The sequence below is a fragment of the Vulpes vulpes genome, chromosome 8 (genome assembly GCF_048418805.1).
Source record: "Vulpes vulpes isolate BD-2025 chromosome 8, VulVul3, whole genome shotgun sequence".
NCBI lineage: Eukaryota > Metazoa > Chordata > Mammalia > Carnivora > Canidae > Vulpes > Vulpes vulpes.
Window position 1 is genome coordinate 10,308,432 of NC_132787.1, and position 26,265 is coordinate 10,334,696.

Consider the following 26,265-nt stretch of genomic DNA (forward strand, 5'->3'; position numbering starts at 1 on the left):
ATTATTGGGTACCTTTAATATTTTATTTAACACATTTTAGATGCCAGGTCCTATTCTATGCACTTAACATATAATCACTCATTTAATTATAGCTGAATAATTGTATGCTGCCTCAAAACTTTAAATAGTAAAGCAAATTCATTAATTTATAGTGTTCTGTGGTATCTTCTATATTAGTTCTTTTACCAACTTTCATTGATTTGTCTAGTCTCTACGCTAATGTTGCCTAAAACCTCATCCTTCCTATAACAAACTTTTTTTACTCTTTTTAAAAAATTTTTGTTATTTAAATTCAATTTGCGAACATCCTCTTCCTTTTTTTTTTTTTTTAAGGAATTGTTCACCCCATATTTTGGGTTATTTTCTTCAGTAAAAGAATCCAAGAATTGGCTTAAAAAGATTTCAGCTGCAGATAAATCATTCTATTCTTGTTTCCTTCACCTTATAAAATATTTGTAATATTAATAGCCAACTCTGTATCCGTTTCTAAGTAGTATTGCCAATAGTAAAAGCTTTAAAATTTAGTTCTTTATAATTTGATACTTCCCATTTTGAAATACAAACATGAAATTTTTCAGGTTTAGCAGAGTTAGGTACCCTATGTGATCCTTTACGGAGCTGCTCTATTAGTGAAGAAAATGGACTCAGCGCTGCCTTTACCATCGCCCACGAGCTCGGGCATGTGTAAGTACCTTCTGCTACCTCAGTGATGTGCTTTCTATTAATCATTGCACAGAATGCCTACAATTCCATCTTCAATTGATTAATTAGCAGCTTTATGTCTTTAAAAATATTGTTAGTGTAATTTTCATCCCTGAAATGCTAACTCTGGCTCTTTTGTGATCTGTTAGGTCAGACAGGCTGCACAGATCAACAGACTAAGCAAAGAACTAGAACTTGGGAATTTTTATTTCATTTACTGTATTGGATTACATGACCAGCACTTCTGGCCTCTATCCCTTGTTATCCCATACATGACCAGGTACTGTCCTCTTCCATCTTATGGGAGGGCCTGCAGGGGCTTCTGGTTCTGGGGAACTCCCAATCAATAATATTTGTAATACCAACTCACTTGTTGCTCTTATAGCTCAGAGCCCCAGCAGAGAATGTGGCATGTGGGAATTTCTTAATCATTAAGAGATTTTTTTTAGTTATTTCTCTAGCTTCATAGTTGTTTTTTGGTTTTGTTTTTTTGTTTTTTGTTTGTACAAATGAAGGGTTCTATCTGTTCCTGCATTATTAAAAATTCTACTGGGGTTCTATGCTCTAAGAATGCAGGCCATGATTCCCCATGATAGCCTCGGAGCTCCCATGGAAAGTCAGAAACCCCTACAAACTCATCCTCTGAAAGGGTTCCATATGTGTACCCCCAGCATTCTTGGGATTTCTTGTTTATAAGCTAATAAGGAATTGAGGCTAGAGTTGCCTCTTTTAGTTTCACTACATTTTCTTTCCCTGGTCATGCCTTACATCATTAGGGTATCCAACAGGAATAATTTCAAGTGGAAATCATTTTTATTGAACAGTGCCTCTTCAGTTCCCTTTTAGCACCGTTATGTTTCAGCATTATCAGCAAGGTGTACACTCCAATTGTTTGAGTGAGGGGGGGATGGGATCAGGAGCTTACCTGAGGGCCGTAGATGCATTGTAGTAACATCTGGAAAGTACTGTTAGCTGATTTCCAAGGCTACTAACTAATGGAAAACTGTTCTCGCAGAGACTGCCATCTTAGACATTTATTTTCTTCCTGAAAAACTCTTTGGGTGTCTTTAGAATATGGGTAGGTAGCTTAATTGAAAGACTGATTTTTAAGTACAAATCTCAGCAGGCAAAGAGCTGAGTTAGGTGGATTCAGTGTTCCTTCTAAATGCAAGTTCATACTTAGGTCCTCAAAAGAATGCATAGGCTCTGCTGCTGGCCAGCTAATTATTTAAAATCCTTGATCTTACAAAGAATTGGTTGCCCTTTAGGAAGGTTTTTGTTATTCCAGTTCTATCAATAATCACTGAGTATAGACTGGAAACAGTACGTAGGCTGTTTCGTGTAAAACAGATGGATGCTATAGAATGATAAAGAATTAGGGGTTCTTTTCTATCAAGAAATTTTGATACTGTAGTAAATAGTCAGTGATCTACAAATGAGTGTGGTATCGCTTTTATGTAATCTACCTACACACCTCTTAGGATATGCATGCTGAAACCTGCAAGTATTTATGTGAATGTTATATCTATATTGTGATGAGGTGAGCCAGAGTCAATGTATTTTGATTCTTTAGACTCAAGCTACCAAGTCAACAGACCGTGCTGCTGATCAAAGTTATAATCTAGTGTTTCTCAGATCATGTGCTTCTAAACATGAAGATAGCCCTGGTTTTACAGTGCTCAAAGGAGAGATCAAGAGTATAAGTTTTACAGAACATAAAGACTCCTAACTCGGGGAAATGAACTAGGGGTGGTGGAAGGGGGGAGGAGGGCGGGTGTTGGAGGGGAATGGGTGACGGGCACTGAGGTGGACACTTGACGGGATGAGCACTGGGTGTTTTTCTGTATGTTGGTAAATTGAACACCAATAAAAATTAATTAAAAAAAAAAGTATAAGTTTTAATATGATTGGATTTATTTGTCTTTTACCTTATAAGAGATCTGTTACTAATGTTGTATTCGTATTTTCATATTCTTTTTTTAAGTGTTTATTTTCATTTTTAGATTTAATGTTCCACATGATGATAGTTTTAAATGTAAGGAAACTGGAAGTAAACATCAATATCATGTAATGGCTCCAACTTTAAATTACCACACAAGTCCTTGGACCTGGTCAAAATGTAGTCAGAAATATATCACCGAATTCCTAGAGTAAGTCTGAAATTATATTCCTTTAGTTAAATGAAACATTTAATAGACTATAGAATTTGAAATTCATATGTTCTTTTAAAGTGGTTCAATTTCTGTTTAGTTTTTCTGTTTAAGAGTGTTCTTTATACAAATGCATTTTTGAAAATAAGAAAAGGGTTGTATATACATACATACTTCTAAAATATTTTGGGGGCAGCCCCAGTGGCTCAGTGGTTTAGCGCTGCTTTCAGCCCAGGGTGTGATTCTAGAGACCCGGGATCGAGTCCCACGTCAGGCTCCCTGCATGGAGCCTGCTTCTCCCTCTGCCTGTCTCTCTCTCTCTCTCTCTTTCTGTGTCTCTCATGAATAAATAAATAAAATCTTTTTAAAAAATAAAATATTTAGGGAGGGGGCAGGTCAGACAGAGGCTAGCTTTGCCTTTCTTTTTCTTTCTCTATTTCTCTCTCTCTCTTTCTCTCCCTTCCACTTTTTTTTTTTTTTTTTAACAGTTTAGGTGCTCTATTAGGAAAACTTTTCAAGGAGAGCCCTACTAAGATTTACACTTCCTTGTGTGTGTGTGTGTTTCAATTTTTTCAGAAGCTACTGAATAATATTTTGAGAGGAGTTTGAGTGGCTCATGTTTGAGGTGCCTTTGAAGGACAGACAATAGCTGATGTCAAACTATGAATCTTTGAAGTAGCTTAGTACAACCAGAGAGGTCTGGCATCTATATGTTTACATGTTCTTTTGGAAGATTTTCCTAGGTTTGAAGAGAAGAGGTGGATCCAGATTTTTCTTGTCTCATCTCTCCACCTTCCACTAGGCTTCTTAATTCCCACTTTTATCCAAGTGGTGTTTCTGTCCTATTTATTGACAGTTGCTAAAAGGTAAGGCCAAACTCTTTCCAAGTAATTTTTTTTGGTATAAATGAAGTATTCTTTTTTTTCTACATATTCTAATCCCCAATCTATGCATTTTCTAGTTACCTCTCTTTATGAGAACTATAAGAATAAATGAAAGCATGCTTTGGATTATATGTTCATAAATATAATCCAAAGTTATCAGTGATAACTTTATCACAACTTTAACTCTATCATAACTTTATCACAAAGTTATCAGTGATCCTTGTTTGGAGAGTTGATTTAAAAGCATAATAGAGAGTTGCTGATCTATATGTGATTGCATATAGCTTTGTTCAATGGCCAACTGAGATGCTGATTAAAAATACCAGTAAATGTCCTTATTTTTGAAAGGGGGTAATGGGATTCTCTCCATGGGAATTAAAAATACATATATATGTGCTCATTTTTTTCCCAAAAGTTTATATGTTCAGTTTTGGACAAAATTTAATGTCTTTCTAGCCAGTAAAAAATTGTAGATTTCTAAATTATGGCAATGGAACGATCGTTTCTATTTTTTTTTTTAAGATTTTATTCATGAGCGACAGAGAGAGAGAGGCAGAGGGAGAAGCACGCTCCATGCAGGGAGCCCGATGTGGGACTCGATCCCGGGACCGCAGGATCATGCCCTGAGCCAAAGGCAGACTCCCAACCACTGAGTCATCTAGGCGTCCCTCATTTCTATTTTTTTTTTTTGAAAACAAAATGTTTTTAACCCAATTGGAATGATTGAACATTTTCAGTTTCCTGTACACTAGATACTGCATTACAAACTAAGAGTAATAAACACTCATTTCCCCAGCTGTTTACTACTTTTCTAAGTCCTTTATATATATATATATATAATAATATTATAATATATATAATATAAATATATATATATTTCAGAAATCGTTATGTGTGTGCATACACATATATTTATATATTCATATATTAATATTCAATATTAATATTAAATTATATTTATATTAATATTTAATTAATTTATTAAATTAATTAAATATTAAATTATAATATTAATTTATTAAATTATTAAACATTAAATTATATTTATATTAATATTTATATATTGATATTTATATTAATTTATATTTATATTAATATATAAATTATATATTAATGTGTGTCTATATAAATGTGTGTTTATACATTATATATTATATATAATGTATATACATGTATATTATATTATATATAATGTATATATACATTATATATACATATATATACATGTATATACATATACATATGTATACATTATATATACATTGTATATACATATACATATATAATGTATATATGTATATATTATATATATGATATATTATATATAATACATTATATATTAATGTATATATTAATGTGTGTCTATATAAGTGTGTGTGTGTGTGTATGTTTCTATATAAAGTGTGTGTGTGTATATGTGTATACACACACAGTTTAATAGAAACTTGTAAGGTGAATAATGTCACTGTTACCATAGGTGAAGAGACTCAGGGAAGTTGTCCACAGCCATGCATCCTGGGAAGCAGTAGAACCAAAAAGCAAACTCTAGCCCTTTAAAGTGGAAACAACATAACGATTTCTGAAATTCCCTTGTTTTGTTATATAGAACTGTAAATGTACTTTCTCAAATGATTTGAAAACTTTTTAACATCTTGACAATTTGGGCATTAAATATAAGGCATTCCTATTGGGCAACAAAATAGATCAAAAGTGTAGTGTGATTTTATGAATAAGTTTCATAAAATTATATTCTGATTAGTTTGTCATTGTTCTTTTTAAAAATTGTATCTTCAAAGCTGTTGTAGTATTCAAATGAGAACAAACACGTTAAAAGTCCTTTGTGAATTGTAAGGTTTTCTTCCTGACTTTGATATGCATTGGTTTTTAAATTATGAAAAAAAAATACTGATATTCTTTTTGAAAGTGTAGAACACAGAAAATGTGATAAAGAATCTTAGGCATCCACATCTGTTAATGATATTTTCGGTCATTGGCACAGTACTGGTCATGGGGAATGCCTCCTTGACAGACCAAATGGAAGAATATATGATCTATCTTCACAACCTCCTGGATTAATGTATGATGTAAACAAGCAGTGTGAACTTATGTTTGGTCCTGGATCACAAGTGTGTCCATACTTGGTAAGAAAAATTCTATCCATTTTTTTTAAGACTACCATAAAGTTACAGTTAGAATATGTTTCAAAAATATACATTTATTCTCTTGAACAGAAGGTTCAAGTGTATTTTAGAGTTAGTAAGTCTTAGAGAAATTTGACCGTTTGCCAGAAAGCGGTTAAAAAAAAGGGAAACTAAAATTTAGTGAGTACTTATTATGTGCTATGTACTGTGTTAAGTACTTAATTATTTTCATTAACTCTCACAAAATCCTATGTGAAGTACTCCCCATTTAGAAAATAGACACTGAGAGGTTATTGAAAATGAAAAGCATTCAAATATTTATGTTCAAATGCTATTTTTTGGGGTGGGTGATAAAATTGAAATGTCTTGATAATGAGTTATATTAAAAGCCCCAGGAATCCAAATAGACTACATTTTAATTTACGTAGATTTGAATCCAAAGAAATGAAATTTAGGGCCTGTTGTTATCATTAAACTCTATAACTTTGAGGATATTTCATAGGTTAGATACACTCCTAGGTTGTGAGGATCATTGCACCAGGAATGCAACTTCATTCACTCATTGAAATATATATCCCCAGTGTTCTATTCAGGATCTGTCATAAACTAAATCTCGAATGAATGAATGAATGAAAGAAAGAAAGGAAGAAAGAAAGATAACAGTGAGTGCAAAGATAGGCAAAGCATATTTATTCCACATAGTAATATTGTTTTTAAAATCTTTGAATAAAAAATGTTAATAAGCTTTTAAAAATCCACTAAGGAGGAGGGGAAGATTTAATTTTTTTGTTCAAGATACATTTCTTTTTTACCTGATTTATACACTAAATAAACTTTGAATTTAAATTCAGAAAAAGAAGAGAATTATCTTGGGTATAGCTCCTGTGAACCTCTGTGGATTTTATTTCTTGTGAAAACTTGAGAACCCTTTGTTCAAAAGTTGAAAGTATGCATTATATTCACAAAGTAGGAAACCAGTATACATTATACAGTATTTCTATGCACATTATTCATACATTCTATCATCGTATCAAAAGAGGCTTTTGGAAACTCCTTGTGAATAACATTTTACAACAAAAAGTCCTTTAGAAAAATATCTTGCAAAGAGAAATGTTTCCCATAATTTTGAATATTTCCACTCTAATTTCTCTCTCTCGTTGTTCAATGTATGATGAAAATCTAAAACTAAACCTTGCCATTTTATATATTTAAAGGTAAATTGATGACTAGAACTTAGTAAAGATTTTTTTTTTGCTGATTATTTCTACCTCTGACCATGAAACTGTGACATATGTAAGATCAATGTAGAAACCAATGCATTACACTAGATTGATCCGGCGGTCATAGTGTTGGTTTACTCTTGTTTGTCTGCTTTATGTTACCATGCAGAAGCAGTGCAGGCGTCTCTGGTGCACTAGTGCAGAAGGAGTACACAAGGGCTGTCGCACTCAACACATGCCCCTGGCAGATGGAACACACTGTGGTCCTGGGATGGTAGGTTTCCTCGGAGGGTGAATCTTGTGTCAAGAGATTATCCTAGGATGTGATGGCTCTGCAATTTCCACACTCTTCATTATTCCTCAGCTTTTGCTCTGCTAGTGGAGCAGTGTTGCCATGTTAGTTTGATGTAGTACATAGTCAAGTGAATTAAATTTTTAATTTTACCCTTCCCCCCCTCCCAAGATCTAGCAGATGAATGTTAAAATCATATAGGTAACTACATGGATTGTTATCTATGTTATAGACTTGTTAACGAGTATAACATAAAAGTCCTAATATTTCAGCAATCTCCCCAAATTCAAGGATGCTACCATTGTATACATTTTCTCCCATAAAGTTCAATTAAGTATGATTAAACATTTTAAGTGGCTGCTTCAGATACTTATTGGTTGTAAATATCTTAAAATATATCTCTAAAATTGCGTAAACATCCTACATTTTTACCATTCTAACATCATAAACTAATCTACATCTGCACACGTGATGCTGAGTGACAGGGTTCACCAAAATAGACATGTAAGGATGAAGTCAGGTTGTTCTTGGTGCTTCAAGATGAAGGCACGCTTCTTTGGCCTTGGTAGCCAATGTTGTCTGCACTGAGGAAGTTTTAGTCTGTTCACGGCTTCTCTGAGGTACCACAGCACAAATGGAGCACTTGGCTTAGTGATAGGTTGGCCAGTGCTGCTGCTTTTGTTAACTTCACACTGGGCGCAAGTAGAAACTTTTGGGATGGGTTGAGTAGCTGACCTTGTGCTTTATCAGCTGTTGCTTACTGAAAGTTTATACCAGCTACTGCCCTTCTCTCTGATGCCTTCCATCAAAAGGCATGTGTTTTCCATGAATATAACTTGTATCACAAATGAATTGAATATTAACATTGTATTTGGAACTTCAGCAGTTTATTTTTTTATATATGTATTTTTTTATTGGAGTTCAATTTGCCAGCATATAGTATAACAACCCAGTGCTCATGCCATCAAGTGCTCCCCTCAGTGCCCGTCACCCAGTCACCCCATCCCCCCGCCTACCTCCCCTTCCACTACCCCTTGTTCATTTCCCAGAGTTAGGAGGAGTCTCTCATGTTTTGTCATCCTCTTTGATTTTTCCCGCTCATTTTCTCTCCTTTCCCCTATAATTCCTGTCACTATTTTTTATATTGCCCGTATGAGTGAAACCATATGATTGTCTTTCTCCGATTGACTTACTTCACTCAGCATAATACCTTCCAGTTCCACATTAAAGCACATGGTGGGTATTAAAGCAAATGGTGGGTATTCATCGTTTCTAATGGCTGAGTAATATTCCATTGTATATATAGACCACACCTTTTATCCATTTATCTTTCGATGGACACTGAGGCTCCTTCCACAGTTTGGCTATTGTGGACATTGCTGCTCTAAACATCAGGGTGCAGGTGTGCCAGAGTTTCACTATATCTGTATCTTTGGGGTAAATCCCCACCAGTGCCAGCAGTTTCTGTAGTAGCTGAAGTACTCTGTGAAATGGTTGAGCACCCCAATTATTTTAGGACCAAAATTCTAGTGGAATTCTTCAGATCATGGTTTGGAGCTAGAACTAAATTTTGCAGTTTGATCTTTAATATGTGTAATCATTTTAAACTCTTGCAAGCAACGTGTGAAAGTTCCAGTTGCTCTGCATTTCTTGCCAATTTTTGATATTATTAATTTTTTAACAAGATGATAGCCATTTTAGGTACAAAATGAGGTATCATTGTGGTTTTAGTTTGTATTATCCTGATTATTGTCAATATTGAGCATCTTTTCATGTGCTCACTAGCTATTTGAATAATTTCCCAACGAGGTGGTTTGAAGGGTAGGTTTGTTGGAATTCAAGGCAAACATGTTGAGATACTGGGTCCTATGTTAAAGCTTGTGTGGGTTAAAAGCAGAAATGCCATTTGGGGTAGCAACATGTGGATCATGATAGCTGTAAACTTGTTTTTTTTAATTAAAACAAATGAGCTCCTATGCATTAGCCATTTTCAGTATTCAGTAGACCTTTTATTCAAGAGAAATGTATTTATTTTTAATTTTTTTAAATTGATTTATGATAGTCACACAGAGAGAGAGAGAGGCAAAGAGACAGGCAGAGGGAGAAGCAGGCTCCATGCAGGGAGCCCGACGTGGGATTCGATCCCGGGTCGCCAGGATCGCGCCATGGGCCAAAGGCAGGCGCTAAACCGCTGCGCCACCCAGGGATCCCCAAGAGAAATTTTAAATAGATGTCCTGTGTTTTGCCTTAACATTCCTAGTCCCTTATCTTGTGACTATCTTACATGTAAGACTATCTTTTTAGTACTTAAAGTGGTAATAAATCCATTTGTGTGAAAATACGGTAGGACTCACCTGACAATGACTTAATTTAGGACATGGTGAAAAATATAATATTCTATCTTCTTCATTCTTGGATTTATCAGAAATAGTCCCTCAAGGATTATTTGAAATGTTTCTGGAGGAAGCACATAGAACATTCTATTCTGAGATTTTTGTTCACTTCTAATATGACTTTCTCATTTTGAATGATTTGTTGTTCTAATGGGGGGCACAAGGCTTTTTTCTTGCTAATAAACTTGGTTATAGGATTCATTCATTCAACAAAGACTTGTCAAGGGCCCACTATCTGTCAGGCACTATTCGAGGTGCTTAGAGTACACCAGTGAACAAAAGAGAGAAGATCCCTGCCCTCAGGGAGCTTACATTCTAGGGGGAGACTACAATATTATAAACAATATAATACTACCATAAAGCTAATAAGTGCCAAGAAAATTAGAGCAAGAAAAGGACTGGAAGTTTTGTGTTATAAGAGGGCAGATTGCAATTTAAAATGTAGTGATCAAAGTAGATCTTACAGGAAGTTGCCTAATGAGCTGTCTTAAAGTGAGAGAATTAGCTATGGAGGATATGGTGGAGAAGTGAGCTCCAGGCAAAGTGAAACAGGTAAGCTTGACCTTGTGGCTGGGATGAAGAGAGATGGAGAGGAAGTAACTGGAAGAATATTATGTAGGGCCCTGTGAGCTGTTGGGAGAACTTTGCATTTATTCAAAATGAAATAATTGAAGGATTTTTTTGAAATAAGTTGAAAAGGACCATTCTGCTCACTGTTGAGACTGAACTTATAGGGGGCAAGAGTTGGAAACATATCTACTTAGGTATGGCAGCGATAGAGATGAGAGATGAGGGCAGCCCCCGTGGCCCAGCGGTTTAGCGCCGCCTTCAGCCCAGAGCGTGATCCTAGAGACCCAGGATCGAGTCCCACGTCGGGCTCCCTGCATGGAGTCTGCTTCTCCCTCTGCCGGTGTGTCTGCCTCTCTGTGTGTCTCTCTGAATAAATAAAATAAAATCTTAAAAAAATAAAAAAGAGATGAGAGATGATAGCTTACACCAGAGTTGGGATCACTGGGGTGATAATTAAAAGTCAATTTTTTTTTTTGTTTGGTCTTGAAGAAACTACAAGATCATTTACCAAAATATTAAATGTGAACTGTTAGAGGTAGGATGACTGTTTTTAGCTAATCAACTCAGCAGAATTTTGAGGGGTCAGCGGTTCAGTTTTAGGTATGATGTCTGAAATGTTTATTAGACATTACAGTGAAGAAGCGTAAGCAGCCTGTGTACATGAGTCTGGAGTTCAGGAGGGGGATTTGGGCTGGCAGTGATTATTGATAGGGAAGAATAAAGGACCGAGATCTGAGCCCAAGACTTTCTAGCATTAAGTGGATCCCTAGAAACCAAGAGAAAAAAAAACCAAATATACTGCTAAATCAAGAAAGAGAACTGATCATTGGTTGAGTATGCATGAGCAGAGACATGGATGGTAGAACCAGGAGAGCATAGGCATCGAGCGTTAGACAATGCACATGGACAGCTCTTTCAGTGAGAAACAGGACAGTAGCTGGTGAGGAAAGTGAGATCTAAGTTTTGTTTTTAAAGACTGGAAATAGGGGCACTTGGGTGGCTCAATTGGTTGAGCATCTAGCTCTTGATTTTGTGTCAGGTCATATCTCAGTGTCCTGGGATGGAGCCCACCTCATGCTCTGTGCTCATCGGGGAGTCTGCTTGAGGATATTTTTCCCTTTTCCTCTGCCCCTCCCCCTGATTGTGTATGTGCTCTCTCTCCAAATAAATAAATCTTTAAAAGATAAAGAGGGGACATAGTATATTTGTATATTGAGAATTATCTTAGTGGAATATTTCCAAAATCATCTCTAGTTAAAAGACCAGTCTTTTTACAAATTTCTGATAATTTAAACTGATACTTTTACAAAATGATAGAAACGATTAGAACAACAAAATGAAAAAAGACATTCAAAATGTAAGCCAAATTTTTCTGTGGAAAACAGTGTGGCCAGTCTTCAAATTAAAAATGAATTATCTGATCTAGCATCACCACTTATGGGTGTATATCCCAGAGAACTGAAAATAGAGTCTTGAAGAGATCTCTTACACACTCCTGTTCATATCAGCATTATCCACAGTAGCCAGAGATGGAAGTAACCCAAGTGGCCATCAGGGGATGAATGAATAAACAAAATGTAATCTACACATGCAGTGGAATATTATTCAGCCTTAAAAGGAAGGAAATTCTGACACATGCTACAACATGGATGAGTTTTGACAACACTATGCTAAGTGAAATGAGCCAGTCACAAAAAGATGCACGATTTTAATTATATGAGATACACAAGAGTAGCCAAATACATACAAACACAGTAGAATGAAGATTGCCGGGGGCTTGGGAGAGGAGAGAAGGGGGAGTTAATTGTTTCAAGGGTATAGTCTCAGAGTGGGAAGATAGAGAGTTATGTGGATTGATGGTGATGATTGCACAACACTGTGAATGCATTTTAATACCACTGAACTGTACACTTAAAAATGGTTAAGATGGTAAATTTTATGGTGTGTATTTTGCCACAGTGAAAACAAATATAAGCCAGCTTTTAACTAATTTAATTTTAAAAATTAATTAATTAACTTTGGTAAACATGACATTATGTCAAAATCCTATAAATGTTTCTAAATGCTAACTTTCGATTTCTGTACTCCTTGCAGTGACTAGTTGACAGGGTGGCAACAGTTGCATGGACCATCTTTTTGTTATAGCAGAGACTAGAACCATGATGTAGGAGAGATGGGAGAACTGTTGCGGTGAGGGTTTGAGATTAAGTACACAGGTAGAGGGGTTGACTTTCCCTAGGATCCTGGAATTTTCATGTACACTAACAGACGGGAAGGCTGAGCACTGAGCCCCGGGGCAGTTAGGTGGGTAAAAGGAGTAGGAGATTGTGAGCAGATTCTTTTGTACATTTCCATTTTTTTGGTGAAAGTAAGAAAGTGAGCATTGAGACTTTGAATGAGATGAAGTAAAAAGTTAGCTAGAAGAGTGGAAGAGTGATACATATCTTTGCATAGAAAACCAGAATCACAGATATGCATTACTCACTTAAATTTTCATTTTACTACACTTTCCCCATACAGCAGGTCTTCCCTCCCTCAGTGAGACTCAAAATCTCAAAGGCAAGGGAAATTTCCTATTCTTTCTTCATTCCACAGATCTTTTTACAGTTACTTAGCAGATAATCAGAAATATTTGAGTGCCAAATGTAATCACATTTCTGAATTAATATTTTGCTTTAAGTTGTATACATTTTCTTTATTGATATTTATGCTATTATAATTACTGATATTCTAATTTTGTATGTATGAATCATTTCATTGTGGTGTGTGTATGTGTGTGTGTGTGTGTTTTTTTTTTTTAAGCATTGCCATCATGGGCTATGTGTAAACAAAGAAATGGAAACACGTCCGGTAGATGGTGAATGGGGACCATGGGGACCTTACAGCTCTTGTTCAAGAACATGTGGAGGTGGAATCAAAAGCACAACCAGGCTCTGTAATCGCCCTGAGTATGTCTTTTTTATGTCCCTGTAAATTAAGATTATCTCAAGGCACCAGAAAGTAGACATCAGTTTCATTCACTTCTAAACTGGAGGTCAGTCTGTAAATTTCTGAGATTTAGAAAACTTCTGGAATACTTTAAGCCATATTACCTTATCTTGGTAGATTCAAACCTTTAAAAAAATATATTAACTAGCTTAATCTTTAGACTATGAGTTAAGATAGGATCCTTGATTTTTTCTGATTTAGTGTAAATTTGCGAAGTAGTTGTAAAAATGACAGTAATGTAATGAAGTTTTTACATTTACTGTGTTTCCATTGAAATTCCTGGCTCCTTTAAAATTGTCTCTTGGCTCTTCTGCATAAAATATGTATTTTCATTACCTGTTTTTTACTGTTTTGTGTAATTTGACATGTCCTATTTTCTTTCTCTGCTTCTCATATTATAGATGCATCAGTGTCTTTAGGTTGAATAAGTACTGAAGCATATTTTCCCCCTCATCAAAATATTTAAAAGAATGTAGAGATTCCATAAAGATTTCTAAATGTGTCTGTTATGATATATAAATTGGTAAGCAATAAAGAATTCTTTATGTGTAGTTAGGACTTTGAGCAAAATGACTTAGTTCATTTGAATTTCATGGTATTTAAATTATGCTAGAAGTTTTTATGTTTAAAAAATGCTGACAAAAAGAGTTTTTATTTTCCAGCATAAGTTGAAATAAAGAGATGGATGGATATAGATTAATACCACAAAACTCTTTGAAGTGAGTGATAAGTAGTATATATGCAACAAAGATGCCTGTATATTTCTTTAACATGGTATCATCTTTGGTTCACTAGGTCTTTTTTTCTTAACCCCTCAAAGTGAACAAACCCTATTTTGACATTTTAAAACAAATTCCTGTCATTAGTTCCTTGTGAGTTGACCAAGTCATGAATAAGTGATCAGTGCTGCCTTCTAGCCCACAGTATCTATCCTAAGATGAGTATTTTTACAATTTGTTAGCCACTGAATTGCTTAAAAACCATGTAACGTACTCCTGTTAAAAAGTGTTAGTGGGACATAAGTGGTTTTCCAGATCCTGGGACAGAGTGGAACAGTTTTAGAAGTAAATGGCAGAAAGAATATTATACTGATGTGCTTTAAAATGTAATGAATTTGACTAGGCCAAGAAACGGAGGAAAGTACTGTGTGGGCCGCAGGATGAAATTTCGATCATGTAATACTGATTCATGTCCAAAAGGCAAGCAAGACTTTCGAGAGAAGCAGTGCTCTGATTTTGATGGTAAACATTTCAACATCAATGGTCTTTCCCCTAATGTGAGGTGGCTTCCAAAATACAGTGGGAGTAAGTAGTTAGAATATTTTTTGATGTAAAAATTTCTTGAGACCTAGGACCATACAGCCATATTATTGTACACCAAAAATGTAACTTTTTCTTACAGTTGCCATAAAAGATCGCTGTAAACTGTATTGTCGGGTTGCCGGAACCACTAACTTCTACCAGTTGAAGGATAGGGTTGCTGATGGTACTCCTTGTGGAACTGAAACTAATGATATCTGTGTTCAAGGCCTCTGTCGGGTAAGTAAACTTATATTTAAACTTATATTTCATAATATTCTTTTTCTCTACCTCAGAATACATTTTCACGAATTCCAGTGCAGCACCCTTCAATGATACCATTCTATCTTTAGAAGTATGGTCAGGAGACTTTGTTACTAGGCAGTTCTCTGTCATCAAGAGTGACTCATGAAACATTAAGTTTGCTGATTTTGTTTTGCTTATGGTACTCAAGATCAAAATGAGTTGTGAGAATTGACTTCTTAAAAAGAAAATACTAGGACGCAGGGTTGTAGAGTCCTTTGGCTACTTCAAATGTGAACTCTTGTGACCCCCTCCTTGTTGGTTAGTGATGCTATTTCCCCCTCCCTCCCTCTTTTTTTTTTTTTTAAGATCTATTTATTTGGGAGGGGGGGCAGGTAGAAGGAGAGAGAAACCTAAGTAGATGCATATGGAGCTTGATGTGGAGCTTCATTGCATGACCCTGAGATCGTGAGCTAAGCTGAAACCAAGAGTCAAGTGCTTAACAGGGGACTGAGCCACCCAGGCACCCTTGCCCCTTCCTCTTTTCATCCTTGTGTTTTACTTCCTGGGTGTATTCAATGACATTCGCTGGGTACCTACTAAATGTTAGATACTGTTCTAGTCACCAGGATGAAAGACTGAAACAGAACCATAAACCCCAAGGTGGTCACAGATAGGCATGTGAATAATTCCAATGCAGGGCTATGGGGTCATCAGCACAGTGGCATAGGGATATCGAGAAAGGAGTGTTTTGTGGGGAAGTATGTAAATGGTTCAGAAAATGCTCATGAGAATGTGAGGCTTGAGCTAATTATTGAGGATGAATAGGATTTAGAAAGGTGAGGAGGTAAAGGACTGATTGGACATAGGGACTAGCTTTAAATTCACTTTTTTTTTCTGAGGTCCTGGAGGTCCCTTAGGAGAATTTGGAGTTGAGTGAGAGATGTTATTTGATCTGCATGTTAGAATCTTCAAAAATATATGGGGTTGGGAGAAGATTGGAGATAGCCACTTCGGATTCTAGGTGAGAAGCAGATGAGATTCTGAATTAAAGCAGCCACACTGCAGAATGAGGTCTTAAAAATGGTGAGTTTGAGAACTAGGATAATGAATTCTGTCTAAAGAATACAAGGGTAATATTATGAATTCATTCCTTGGGTTAAGGTACCAATTTTCTCCTTAGCCAAACATCTATTACCAGTTGCCTAGTGATAAAATGCTTTGCACTCGAAGGTCTAATGAGATGTTCAAAACAAAGGAAACAGACTAGAAAACGGGTACTCGGTGGCCTGAAAAATTTAAGTTTTATCTGAATTAGCACAAAATCCTATACCATGAAAAACAATGATTATCTGAACTTACAGATGCATGTTCCTTTCAGGAAACATCTGGTTGACATTCATTTTGGAAATAATTCACCTTGTGTATAAAAGAATGAGGCTTATGAAATTTTCTTATCATGAAATTTTGGAGGAGTACTCTAAGGAACTAAGAGTTAGGACAGTGCATGCAGAGGACAGTATCTGCATGGAGAACTGCACTTACTCTTTTAAAGTCCTGAATGAAACCATTCACTTTCAACCTTTGTCCAATTATTCACTCTTTACATAAACACAACTTAATAAGATGGTTATTAATTTTGAAGAAATAAATTTTTCAAATGTACTCCATTTATTCCTGGAGTTCTAAGATCCATGAGTTTAAAAAATCATGAAAGTCATCTCTTTGAAGTTATTTTAAATGTGTTCTTACATAATCATGCTTTTTTGTCTCTTTGAATTATATTTTTTTAAAGAATGGCTTAGACAGTGGACAAAGTAATTATTGTCCATGTTTGTTACAATGCAGAGTCCTAGTTCTTACCTCCAAGGATTTTTTTAATTTAGAAAATCGGGAATCTACCTTTTTAAATGCCATCCCATGTGATTTTGATGCGGGAGGTAGGTGGACAACCCTTTGAAAAGCACTGTTTTTTCAACCATGTGATGAAAAGGTGTGTGAAATATTAAACAACAAAACCAGTAGATACTTTGGCACAACAAAACCAGTAGATACAGTAGATACTCTGAAAAATCCTGTTGTACCGAATCTCCCATTAATTGCAAGAATATTTGTGAAAATTTTATAAAACACCATGCTTATAACAGTCACTTTTATAATACTGATTATAATTATTGTTATTTTGAAGCAAGCTGGCTGTGATCATGTGTTAAACTCCAAGGCCAGGAGAGACAAATGTGGAGTGTGTGGTGGGGATAACTCTTCATGCAGGACAATGACAGGTGTCTTCAACAGTGCTCATTATGGTAAGCTATATATTTGTTGTTAATTTTCCCTTTTATTTGATATAATGAGAGTATATAATCAAGGCATAATAATGGTTTATTGTTTTGCCCACTCTGTACCTTTAGTTCAAAATGATTAGTAAGGGGATCCCTGGGTGGCGCAGCGGTTTAGCGCCTGCCTTTGGCCCAGGGCGCGATCCTGGAGACCCGGGATCGAATCCCATGTCGGGCTCCCGGTGCATGGAGCCTGCTTCTCCCTCTGCCTATGTCTCTGCCTCTCTCTCTCTCTCTGTGTGTGACTATCATAAATAAAATTTTAAAAAAATGATTAGTAAAAATTTCCTAAATATAAAAATGTAAAATATTCCTAAATATAGAAAAATATACCAGATGTATCCTTGGATTAATGAATTCATTTGCTCAAGGCAAATCAGATTCTTGAAAATACAGTAGGTGTATTTATTAGAGTAAATCCAGTGCTACTTGCCAGTGATGTTTGAATAGTCCTCCAATTAATAGGGTCTTTATTGCTGTTCCTGTAGTCTGAAATGTATATATTTATGATTTTCCCAGGAGAATTGCTTTCAATTACTTTTCATCATTTGAACCACTATATTAAAATGAGTGAAGGATGAAACCATTAATTTAAGTGTTGATTTGGGATTATTATATTTGATTTTTCAGGAAGTATCTAGATTACATATATAAATCCTATTTGGCCATGATTTCATTTTTCTTTAAAATTGTTATGAGAGTATGAGATATTTTCTCTTCTGAGACTTTTCTAGGAAAACCTTTTCCTTTTTATGGTACCAAATTTCCTTGCAAAATGAAAAATGTATTTTTTATAGTTTTATTGTCAACCTTAAATTATGTTCACATGTGTTTAAACACAGTTAAGTTAGTATGAATTGCCTCAATTAAAGTAATATGATTTAAAATGCAAAATTTATATTTTTATCCATAGTAAAAATATAGTAACATTTATACTCTGGTAATGCTTATGAATCTTAGTTACTAGATATGACATTATTTTTGTAGGTAAGATTCATTAGTTCATGTGAGCCACACACATTTGATCTTTTGTTTAAACCAGTGATACATTTACCAGAAATCGGTCTCTACCCACTAGAAAACATTTTTTTCCCCACACAAAACCACGTGTATTAAATTAGGATAAAATATACAACTCTGCCAAAATTGTATTATGAATTAATCAGTTTGCGAATGGAAAAAGATATTAAACTCCTTTGTAGTGTAACATTTGTCACATTTCTGCCCTCTGGTGGTAGCCTTTGTCTTTCACATTTGTAATGCCTGGGAATTGCTTTCTTAAAAAACTGGAAAGATGTAAATAGGAGGTAGTAGGAATATCTTATAGTGGAAAAATAATAAGTTAAAATTATTCTTGTAGGCTGATGATTTACAACCAATATGCATATAATGTATGCAGAGTCAGCAGACCATTTATCACCTTATATTTAAAATGTGATGTCTTTAAGGAATATAAATTAGAACACTAAAACATGCGAGGTATTCTCATGTCAGGGCTGTAAATTTAATCTTTTTTAAAAGTTAGTGTATGAGAAAAACTCATACAACTCGTTTTACTCGTGTATTAAATACAAGGAAAAACTAATAAGGCAAAGGAACAACTTAGAATAATCACTAGAGGAAAATTAGTTGCTGACAGAATCTGAGAGTATTTGGAGAACTATGTAATGAGTGTGGTGTAGGGAAAACATTTTTTGTTTACTATGTAGTATTTCCTCATCTTTTGAGCAGTGCCAGTACTGTTGAATTTGGTCTCATAAAATAGAAATATTACTTTGATTTCCCTCAAATAAACATTTTACTTCTCTCATGACAATTTGTTAGACTTTTGAAAATAATGTAAAATTTTGGGAGTAGCTATAGACTTCTTGGTTACACTAGAAACCCAAAAGCTTAAAAAATGTTAACTTGTTGTTTTTGCCTGTCACCAAATCTCTGTGTAAACACAGAGCAATCACCAACTATTTTGATACTTTTTGGATTGATGAATAACATTGAAATCCTCTATTTTTTTCCATTGGGAAGTATAAAGTCTAAAAGTATTAGTCAAATTTGAGAATGAATATGTGTTCTAATTATCTCAGGAACTATAATTTTAACTCCTTTCTCATTCTGTGTTCAGAATTTTAGAAAAGAAAATAGGAAGTACTTTAAGGATCCCAAACTGTATATTTGTAGACAACCATTTTTTTCTCAATCCTTAGTAATTGTGTAATGCATTGATTAAAAAAGAATAAGTACTGTATCATTTTTCAAAGATAAAATGAAATTGTCTGTGCTATTCAGTTTTTTTTTTTTTTAATCATCCAGCTGTAATAGCCTCTGGGCCATCAGCTTGTGAAAGTTAACATGTATCAAATTATATTGCAGGTTATAATGTTGTTGTCAAGATTCCAGCAGGAGCAACAAACATTGATATTCTTCAGCATAGCTATTCTGGAAAACCAGAAGATGACAATTACCTTGGTAAACATTTCTAGTAAACAGCCAATATGTGATTTGTGTTCAGTTTCATGGAGGTCTGCGGTTGATGTAAATTCTTAGAAGGCAAGAAGAGCCACTTGAACAAACACGCATTTTCATTTCATACTGAGCTTAAGTCATCTGACTTCCTATACATATTTTCCTCTTGAGTTATATACTTATTTCTAAAACACTGAACAAGACACCTGAGTGGCTCAGTCGTTGAGCATCTGCCTTCTGCTCAGGTCATGATCCTGAGTCCTAAGATCAGGTCCTGCATCCTGCAGGAAGCCTGCTTCTCCCTCTGCCTATGTCTGTGCCTCTCTCTCTGTGTGTCTCATGAATAAGTAAGTAAAATCTTTAAAAAATAAAAATAAAAACACTGAGTAAAATTCTGAAAAATTTGCTTTTACCACATAGTGTTTTAAATAACCAAAGATTATATTCAGAGTTGCGTGTTTATTTAGAATGAAATTATTTTCTTTTTATCCAAAATTAATTATAGACTTTTTTTGTGGTTAAATGTTCTTTAAAGAATTTATTAACTGTTTTTTTAATGTATCAAAAGGACTTAAATATAAACTTTAAAAAACATTAAATGGTTTCACTCATACGTGGAAATTAAAAAACAGAAGAGATGAACATTGGGGAAGGAGAAAAAAAGGGAAGCAAATCATAAGAAATTTACCTATAGAGAACAAACTGAGAGTTGCTAGAGGCGAGTGGGATGGAGATTAAGAAGAGCACTGTGCTGAGCACTGGGTATTATATGTAAATGATGAATCACTAAATTCTGTTCCTGAAGTCAATATTACAGTATACAGTATATGTTAACTAACTAGAATTTAAATAAAAACTTGAAACAAAACACTTATTTAAAATTTTTTAAATTTAATTAACATATAGTGTATTATTAGTTTTAGAAGTAAAGTTCAGTGATTCATCAGTTGTATATAACACTCAGTGATTGTCACGTCATGTGCCCGCCTTAATGTGCATCACCCAGTTACCCCATCCCCTGCCTCCTCTCCAGCAACCCTCAGTTTGTTCCTATGATTGAGTCTCTTATGGTTTGTCTCCCTCTCTGATAGCATCTTTTATTTTTCCCCTCCCTTCCCTTATGATTCTATTTTTTTAAATTCCACATATGAATGAAATAACATAATTGTCTCTCTGATTGACTTATTTTGCTTAGCATAATAACTCTCTAGTTCTACCCATGTAGTTGTAAATGACAAGATTTCATTTTTTGAATGGCTTAGTATTCCATTATGGAACACTTATGTTAAAGCAAGACAGAGAATTGATTTCAGATTTTTAAATGTTAATGAAGATAGCCACAGTGTATTGTCCTTTAGCTACATCTAGGGTATAGGCTTCTTCGTTTATATTTATTTTTAGAAATTAGTTTTTAGCCTTAAGGAATTTCAGTTAGGCCCAAAGATGAAAAGAATTCTTTACAAACCTTTTCCTTCTGTCTGGGAAATACCTTAGTATTGACTTTTCAGCAACTCACCAAGCTGGAATAGGGGATGGTATAGAGCAGATATTGCAAGTACCTGGTTCACATTAAAGTGAAATATTGGCCCAAGTTATCAATGCTACTAAGTGAGGAGTCTGAATCTATCATGAAGCTTATCACAAGACTTGAAGCTGACATTAGAAAGTTAAATGCAAAGGGAATAAGTGCTTCAGGGATACAAATTTTCTTTTGAGATGATGAAAAGTTTTAGAACTAGTTAGAAGTAGTGGTTGTATAACATGAATATACTAAATGCCATTGAATTGTTCACTTTTAAATGGTTAATTTTGTCAATTTCCCTTTTATAAAAAAAAAATTTCTCAAATCAAGTGTAAATATTTTGATATATTTTCCTTTTATATTTTGTTGCAATTATTTTTCTTTTGCTAAAAATATTACCTTGGTACATATATATCAATAGATGTAACCATATTGTAGATATTTAACATGTTGCTCTTAGGTTCCAAATGTAGATATTTGTGTTTACCTAGGAATGGACAACCAGTTTAAAAATTAGAAATGTTTACCAGGGGCAGCTCCGGTGGCACAGCAGTTTAGCGCCACCTGCAGCCTGGGTTGTGATCCTGGAGACCCGGGATCGAGTCCCATGTCAGGCTCCCTGCATGGAGCCTGCTTCTCCCTCTGCCTGTGTCTCTGCCTCTCTTTCTCTCTCTTTGTCCTTCATCAATAAATAAATTTTAAAAAAATCTTTTAAAAAGATGTTTACCAATGAGGTATTAGTATACTCTGTAAAAGAGGTAGTAATGGAACAATCAAAGTCTAACTTGAGCAAATATGTGAAATTATTAGAAGGGGTTTATAAACATTTATATTTATGAAATTGGCTTTGGTAACCAAAAGTAGTGAAATGTACAGACTTTTTCTAAGTAAAGTTTTATTTCTCTTAATTATAATATAACTGATAGTTCCTTAAGTAGACCTATTCACTTTTGATAAAGTACAGATTCTTTAGAGGAATTTTCATTTTATAGGATACGTAGAGAATTTTACTGGTTTTTCATGGAATTTAGTGTAATATAAAAAGACAGTTCATACAGACACAGAAATGCCAAATTTATTTAGCAGTAATTCCTTCAGGGTTGCTTTTTCCAGGAGTGTAGTATTTATTACAAAGCTTAGTTCTGGGTAACTTGTGCACTTTGGGTGTGGAGTTTCCTGGAAGGTCAAACAAACATTTACTAAAAAGGTTATTGCTCCACTGAATAATATGTAAGTAAAGGAAGCAAAATAGTATTTGATTAGTACAGAGCTTATATTAGTCTAACAAATATTATACGTTCTCTTAAAAGTTAAAAATGCACAGAGCTTTACAACTTACACACTTTTTACAAACGTTTTCCAAATTTGATCCTGATTTAAAAGGCTGATTTAAAAGTAGGAATTTCTATGCCTGGTACAGTTAGGAAACTAAGCAAGTGGTTTGTCCAAACTCACATAGGAATTAATTGGAACAACTTGAATTTAAACCCATTATTCTAATACCAATTTGTTTCATTTTATTACTCAGTTACTGTGAACACCATGCAGTTTTATATTTTAAAAGAAACTGTGAATGCATACGATATTATTTTACATATTTATATACATAAAAATTTATACATATGTATTTTATATAGCCTATAAATATACACAAATACGTATTAGACAGGCTTGTACTAACACATCACTGGGACTGAGAACAAGTTGCAGGAACAGAGAGGTAGTAGCAGTCATTCACATGTATGTCAACAGCGTCAGAGTGCCTCTCCATGAAAAAGATCCAGACATTTATATAAAGAATAGTATGGTCATCGGATGGCTCTTAGAATATTGACCCCTAGGGACACCTGAGTGGCCCAGTGGTTGAGTGGCTGCCTTTGGCATGAGGTGTGATCCCAGAGTCCCAGGATTGAGTCCCACATCAGGCTCCCTGTGGGGAGCCTGCTTCTCTCCCTGCCTATGTCTCCGCCTCTCTCTCTGTGTCTCTCATGAATAAATAAAATACTAAAAAAAATATTGACCCCTAGAATTTTATAGCTTTGTACCTTTGTTTCTGAGAAGAGCATAAATGAAATATTATAGCAGTCTGAGTGGTCGTTGTTTCTTCACCATTGATGACCAGGACTGATTTAGCTGATGTATCTCCTGAGTCTATAACTTCTGTTTTTCCTCTTCCTACATGTCCTTCCTGAAGCTGTATGTCTGGTAGAGGGAGGACATTCTCAGAAAAGTATAGGGTAAATTTAGTATCTTTAGCTGATATGCTGGAGTTTCTCTTTGTATGGGTTAGATAACATGTTATAGTCAAATATTTATTTCCCAAAATTAATTTACATTTATGTTAATTTCAGAAAAGGATTTGAATTTTAAAAGTTAAATATTTCTTGTATTATTGACTGAACTGTTTTACTATTTCATGAGTACTGTTCTTTTACAGCATTATCTGACACTCAAGGGAATTTTCTTTTGAATGGGAATTTTGTTGTAAGTATGTCAAAAAAGGAAATCAACATACAAGGAGCTATTTTTGAATACAGTGGTTCAAACAGCTCAATTGAAAGAATTAATAGTACTGATCGGCTGGAAGAAGAAGTTGTTTTGCAGGTAAATTCTCAGGCGTCCTTGATAAGACTCCTTTTTAATCCTATCCATAAACTGATGGTTAAGGGCTTTGTATTTATTAAACATAAAAATGATGTCTTTCAGGAATATCTTTTTATGAATTAATTGTGTGCTCCTGTGTATTTCTATTGAGGTTTTATGTGTGGGTAATTTATACAACCCTGATGTACGATATTCCTTCAATATCCCCGTGGAAGAGAAGAACGACCTAGTCACATGGGATCCGTATGGACCATGGCAAGACTGCACCAAGATGTGTCAAGGTACACTGGTGTTGAGTGAAAGAGACAGAAGCTTGCCTGTGCATGCTGGTATGGAGTACTTTCGGGGCTGTCTGCCTACAGAGTCCCCCAAATGTCTACACAGACACACATCACTGCACGAACATAACAAGGGTTTCCTACCTTTTTTCCTCCTACTTTTCTCCCCATTCATGGTTTCTGATACTTAACAGCCTCATCTGTCTCTCCCCTTTCCAACATTCTCTATTACTGCTTTTTTTCTCATTCTTTCTTGGAGTTGCAAGCAGTTTCTCTAACTTGTACAGTAATCCACTGTGCTTTTTGGAGGAGGGATCCATTCCATGTACCCCTCAGGATTCCGTGCCTGAAACTATAGAGAGCATCGAATCTCATACATACTTTGTCTTTTCCTGTATATAGTTACTATGATAAAGTTTATAAATTAGTAAGAGATTGGTAATAAAATCAAACAATTATAACACTATATAGTTGACTCTTGAACAGTACAAGGGTTAGGAGTACCAACCTCCATGGAGTTAAGAATTCACGTGAAACTTTTGACTCCCCAAGAACTTAACTACTATTAGCCTACAGTTGACTGGAAATCTTATCGATAACAAGCACTTAACACATGTTTTGTATGTTATATTTATTAATTACTGTCGTTTTACAATAAAGCAAGCTAGAGAAAAAAAAATGTTAACAAAACCAGAAGCCAAGATACATCTATGGTATTTATCAAAAAAACATGTGTGAGTGGACCTGCATAGTTCAAACCCATGTTGTTGAAGGATCACCTGTACCTAATAAAATTTCTGTGAATGTGGTCTCTCTCAAAATTTATTGTACTGTACTCACCCTTCTTGTGATGATGTGAGGTGATAAAATGCTCACGTGATGAGATGAAGTGTGGTGAATTCTGTTAGGCTCTAGGCTCTATTGATCTTCAGGTGGTGCATTAAAAAGTGGATCATCTTTGGCCCGTGGTTGACTGCAGTACTGAGACCACAGATGAAGGGGAACTGATGGATACTCTTTCCCAGTGAAATAAGTGTTCTCTCACGCACTCACCTCCATACACTTTCCTAGTAACCAATCTCTTCTGTTCGGTGTTGGGGTACCCAACATCCTTGCATTCTTTTATTTTCTTTCCATGACCACAAGAAAGTACATTTGTGGTGTTGGCATGAATAAGTGAAAAGAGCGTACCAGGAAATGGAAAAGCAGGGACGTTTACGGTCGAGAAAGAATATGTGAAGAGACTGTAATCTTTGGGAAATGTGTAGTTATGGATACTTAATTGTGTAATACTTCTCAAATCAGTAACTTTGAGGGGCTGCTTTACTTTGTTTCAAATTAAGACCTCAATTCTGCATCCGAGTTTTAATTTCTAGTGGATGAAACCAGCATGAATAGATTTTCTTGGTCTAAGTAAATGCAGTGCTACAGATGTGCCCAGAGAAGTGCAAAAAAGATGGAGCAGTGTGTGAGGAGATTCAATATTGAAGGCACAGGGAAGTCTGATGCAGTGGAAAGTAGTTCTCATGGGGACTGGAGAAAGGTTTTGGAAATTAGGGGAGCAGTGGTTCAGAGGAGACGTTACTCAGAACCAAATGGAAATGAGCTGAAATGAGGTGGGTAGCCAGAGGCAGTGACCGTAGATGAGGGGAATGTGAGGAACAGACTAACAAACTGACCTCAAGGTGCCAAAGAAATTGTGATGTCCTGTTCTGAAAACACACACACACACACACACACACACACACACAGACTTGGTCCTGTGATGTTGGGATTGTGGTGCTCAGATTGATTGCATGGGAACAGATGTTTTCATTGGGACGATGTCTGTGGAGGGAGACTGCCGTAGATAGTAAATGACTGGCATAAATGCGGAAGGAGGAACAAAGTTTTGGTACAGAGGAGGAGACAGAAGGACCCTAGATGGGCCTTACAAAAGGAAATGGAGGTTTTGAGAACAGGGAACAGCATTCCAGCACTGAATGGGTACCCCGGTCTGTGGCAGTGGATATGGGGAGCTAGGAACAAATCCAAACATCAAGTGAGTGAGGGAATGTGTGAAAATGTGGAGAATGTATCGAGTAAAAAAGAGCAAGATCCAAATAAAAGGTTCATCCAGACCTGATGCAGTGGTTTGGGAGTCTGAACAATTTTGATTGTTCAGTGATATCTCTTCAA

At 35.3% G+C, this 26,265-nt stretch overlaps 1 protein-coding gene across 3 annotated transcripts in view; it reads left to right on the forward strand.

Moving 5' to 3' along the window:
• Positions 1-26,265, forward strand: part of ADAMTS20 (ADAM metallopeptidase with thrombospondin type 1 motif 20) — a 162,757-nt gene that overhangs the window by 56,446 nt on the left and 80,046 nt on the right. For 2 of the 3 annotated variants that reach the window (XM_072765509.1, XM_072765507.1), the window contains exons 8-18: positions 579-684; positions 2,706-2,852; positions 5,736-5,877; positions 7,267-7,371; positions 13,155-13,300; positions 14,463-14,644; positions 14,742-14,878; positions 17,070-17,187; positions 19,591-19,686; positions 23,643-23,809; positions 23,961-24,090. In XM_072765509.1, the coding sequence (XP_072621610.1) occupies positions 579-684; positions 2,706-2,852; positions 5,736-5,877; positions 7,267-7,371; positions 13,155-13,300; positions 14,463-14,644; positions 14,742-14,878; positions 17,070-17,187; positions 19,591-19,686; positions 23,643-23,809; positions 23,961-24,090 (1,476 nt within the window). The remainder of the gene's footprint in view (positions 1-578; positions 685-2,705; positions 2,853-5,735; positions 5,878-7,266; positions 7,372-13,154; positions 13,301-14,462; positions 14,645-14,741; positions 14,879-17,069; positions 17,188-19,590; positions 19,687-23,642; positions 23,810-23,960; positions 24,091-26,265) is intronic. The other variant, XM_072765508.1, reaches the window with a different exon arrangement.